This window comes from Ceratina calcarata, unplaced genomic scaffold, assembly GCF_001652005.2.
Source record: "Ceratina calcarata isolate Rehan_Ccalc_2016 unplaced genomic scaffold, ASM165200v1 scaffold98.2, whole genome shotgun sequence".
Taxonomy (NCBI): domain Eukaryota; kingdom Metazoa; phylum Arthropoda; class Insecta; order Hymenoptera; family Apidae; genus Ceratina; species Ceratina calcarata.
Window position 1 is genome coordinate 53,593 of NW_017181217.1, and position 2,598 is coordinate 56,190.

At 37.7% G+C, this 2,598-nt stretch overlaps 2 protein-coding genes across 3 annotated transcripts in view; one reads left to right on the plus strand and one right to left on the minus strand.

Annotated features, from left to right (window-relative positions):
- Flo2 (flotillin-2) overlaps positions 1 to 2,598 on the minus strand; it is a 70,323-nt gene that overhangs the window by 34,202 nt on the left and 33,523 nt on the right. The window lies entirely within an intron of this gene.
- LOC108631928 (glucose dehydrogenase [FAD, quinone]) overlaps positions 762 to 2,598 on the plus strand; it is a 4,142-nt gene continuing 2,305 nt past the window's right edge. Inside the window, exons 1-2 of the mRNA XM_026819248.1 lie at positions 762 to 1,002; positions 1,819 to 2,552. Of these exons, the coding sequence (XP_026675049.1) occupies positions 2,148 to 2,552 (405 nt within the window). The 5' untranslated portion in view covers positions 762 to 1,002; positions 1,819 to 2,147. The remainder of the gene's footprint in view (positions 1,003 to 1,818; positions 2,553 to 2,598) is intronic.

A 2,598-nucleotide genomic window follows, 5' to 3' on the forward strand; every position in this document is an offset into this window, starting at 1 on the left:
TTATAGAACAGCTCATTGCTCAGAATGGAATTAGGAATAAAAGATTATCACGTGTATACCATTGTGACCACAGGATTTCGTTCGACTGCGAAATCGAAAATTGGAGATCATCCGTATCCTTGAACGGATATTGCGATGCAGCTAATTACGAAACGAACTGTCAACGGGACGATAATTGCCATGTTCCCGGACTTCTGCAACTTATTTGCCAGAATCCGCGAATTCAAAAAATTTCGAGGTGCAAATTCAGCATGGACACAATGGAGATAATAGAATTGCGAGAATCGTTGATTTTTATATTACGTTCTAGTGAGAGAAGAGAATGTATATACCTTGTTGCGTGAACAAGTGTTTATACATGCGTTTATATACATCTAGCATCATAGCTGTACCAGAATAGCACGCCTAATGTACCAAATTCTATTCCAAATCTGATAATTAATTCTACTATCATAATAAATTATAACAAGCGAATATTTTTCTTTCCCCTTTTTAAATATGATTTATTTTTCATTACTCGAATTATCCTATCAATAGAAAAAGTGCAAGGGTCGTAACGTGAACCCGTACACGAAATCCTGATAGAAAAACAGGAATGAAGCGACGCCTCAGATAGTCATTCGAGCACAACGATAACCAAGCAGGACTAAAAAATATCGACAAGAAGATGACGAACGCGACCTCACCCCTTGGGTCAGAGATGCAAGTATACGACGCGGTGTCGTTTTTTTTTCTTCTCTACGAGCCGAAGTGGTGGCACGCCGCTTACTCGCGTGTACGCTTTATACGCAAGAACGTAATGTTAAAACCAGTCAGTCTTTCACTTTCTCTGAGCCCGTCGCGAGCTGCTCGACCACTGCCCAACTCCACGTGTGATAGATATATAAATATACGTGGTCCATCGTGTCCAGATTAAAATCCACCTCAGTGAACATTGGAGGGTCATTGAAAAAATATAATACGAAGATGCGACGGAAGTACAGATTAAACTTGAATTAAAAAGTGAGTACACGTTATGCAACGATATAATAATAATAATAATAAATGTTAAAATTAACGATTCATGCAGCAGGAATAAAAATGTTATAATAGGAGGAAAAAATTGTGTAAACCCAAAAATAGGCTTGGGACCAACGGATACGAGAGGAATTGTGGTTTATGTCGTAACAGTGTTGTCAAAGTGCTATGTACGGTTCAAGAGGGAATGTGTTTTGAAATAGATTAAATTAAGTGCACTTCATTTTCCTTATAAATTTTTTATATATGAGTGGACATCGAAGTGTTTAATTCAGTTGATTTATAAAAAGTATTACAGATGAATTAAGTATCTTAATACATAGCAAATTGTTTCAATTTACAAATTTTGAAAATCTGATTAAGTATTAAGAAATTCGAAAAGAGAAAATTTTAATAATAAAATGATGCACTGAAAATGAAGTCACGAAGAACGAAATGACATGCGGCTCGTCGAAAAGAGAAAAGAAAGTATGTCGCACTGTCCGAAAACGTTCGATCGGTGCTCTTAAATGGTGCGACGTCACCAGAGTGCATCGTCGTATCGAAGAAAGTTATGCAAAAATAAAACAGAACGTTTTAAATTGTTTTAACTATTATTCTCCTCTTCGAAGGTAAAGAAACTATCACTAGCTGATAATAGAGTCTTTATCGTGTAAGTGCAAAATCGTGCTCACTGTCCATTGATAAGAAAGAAACCGATCGAAAAAATACAAGGAGACCCAACTTGTCCCACGTTAATGCGAATATCAAGTTATTCCGTAGATAGATAAGACTTACAATATTTTCTTTTTTCTGTTTCAGATTTCGCCGGACATAAATAAAAAAAAATCAAACAATTGGGCCTTCATCAATTTTTTTAATAATTGATTTCATTAAGACTCGTTCGTTTACGAGTAACAATGAGACTCCATGATCCCATGCAAAGATGCATCAGTTGTATTTATACCAAAATGAACAATCGTCACTGAAATTTAATTATGAACAAAATCGTCCACCACAGAAAAATATTCAAATGACAACGATAAGATTTTACCAATAAAATCGATTGAAAATTTGTATGACGAATACCAAGATTAAAACAAAACTATAAAAGACCAAAATTAAGACAGGACTATAAAAGAATCGAGAGAATGGGGGTCGTGACAGCGGCAACGATAGCCGTAAAAGGCGCGACGATTCTTATTGGCAAAGTGGCCATAGTTCCTATCCTGATAGCAGCCCTAGCGTACTTCAATTACGATTTAATGGACCCTGAAAATCAGCCGAAGGTGACCAAGGAGATTCGCAAGGAGTACGATTTTATTGTAATAGGCGGTGGATCGGGTGGAACGGTAGTAGCCAACAGGCTGACGGAAAATCCGGCGTGGAACGTTTTGCTGTTAGAGGCTGGAGGACACGAGACTGAAATAACGGACGTCCCTATACTGTCTCTTTATCTGCACAAGAGCAAGTTGGATTGGAAATATAGAACCCAACCGCAGGATTCAGCCTGCCAAGCGATGATCGATCGGCGGTGTTGTTGGACCAGAGGAAAGGTCAGATCTCCTGCATTACTTGAGAACAGATTCCCAAAATGCCACG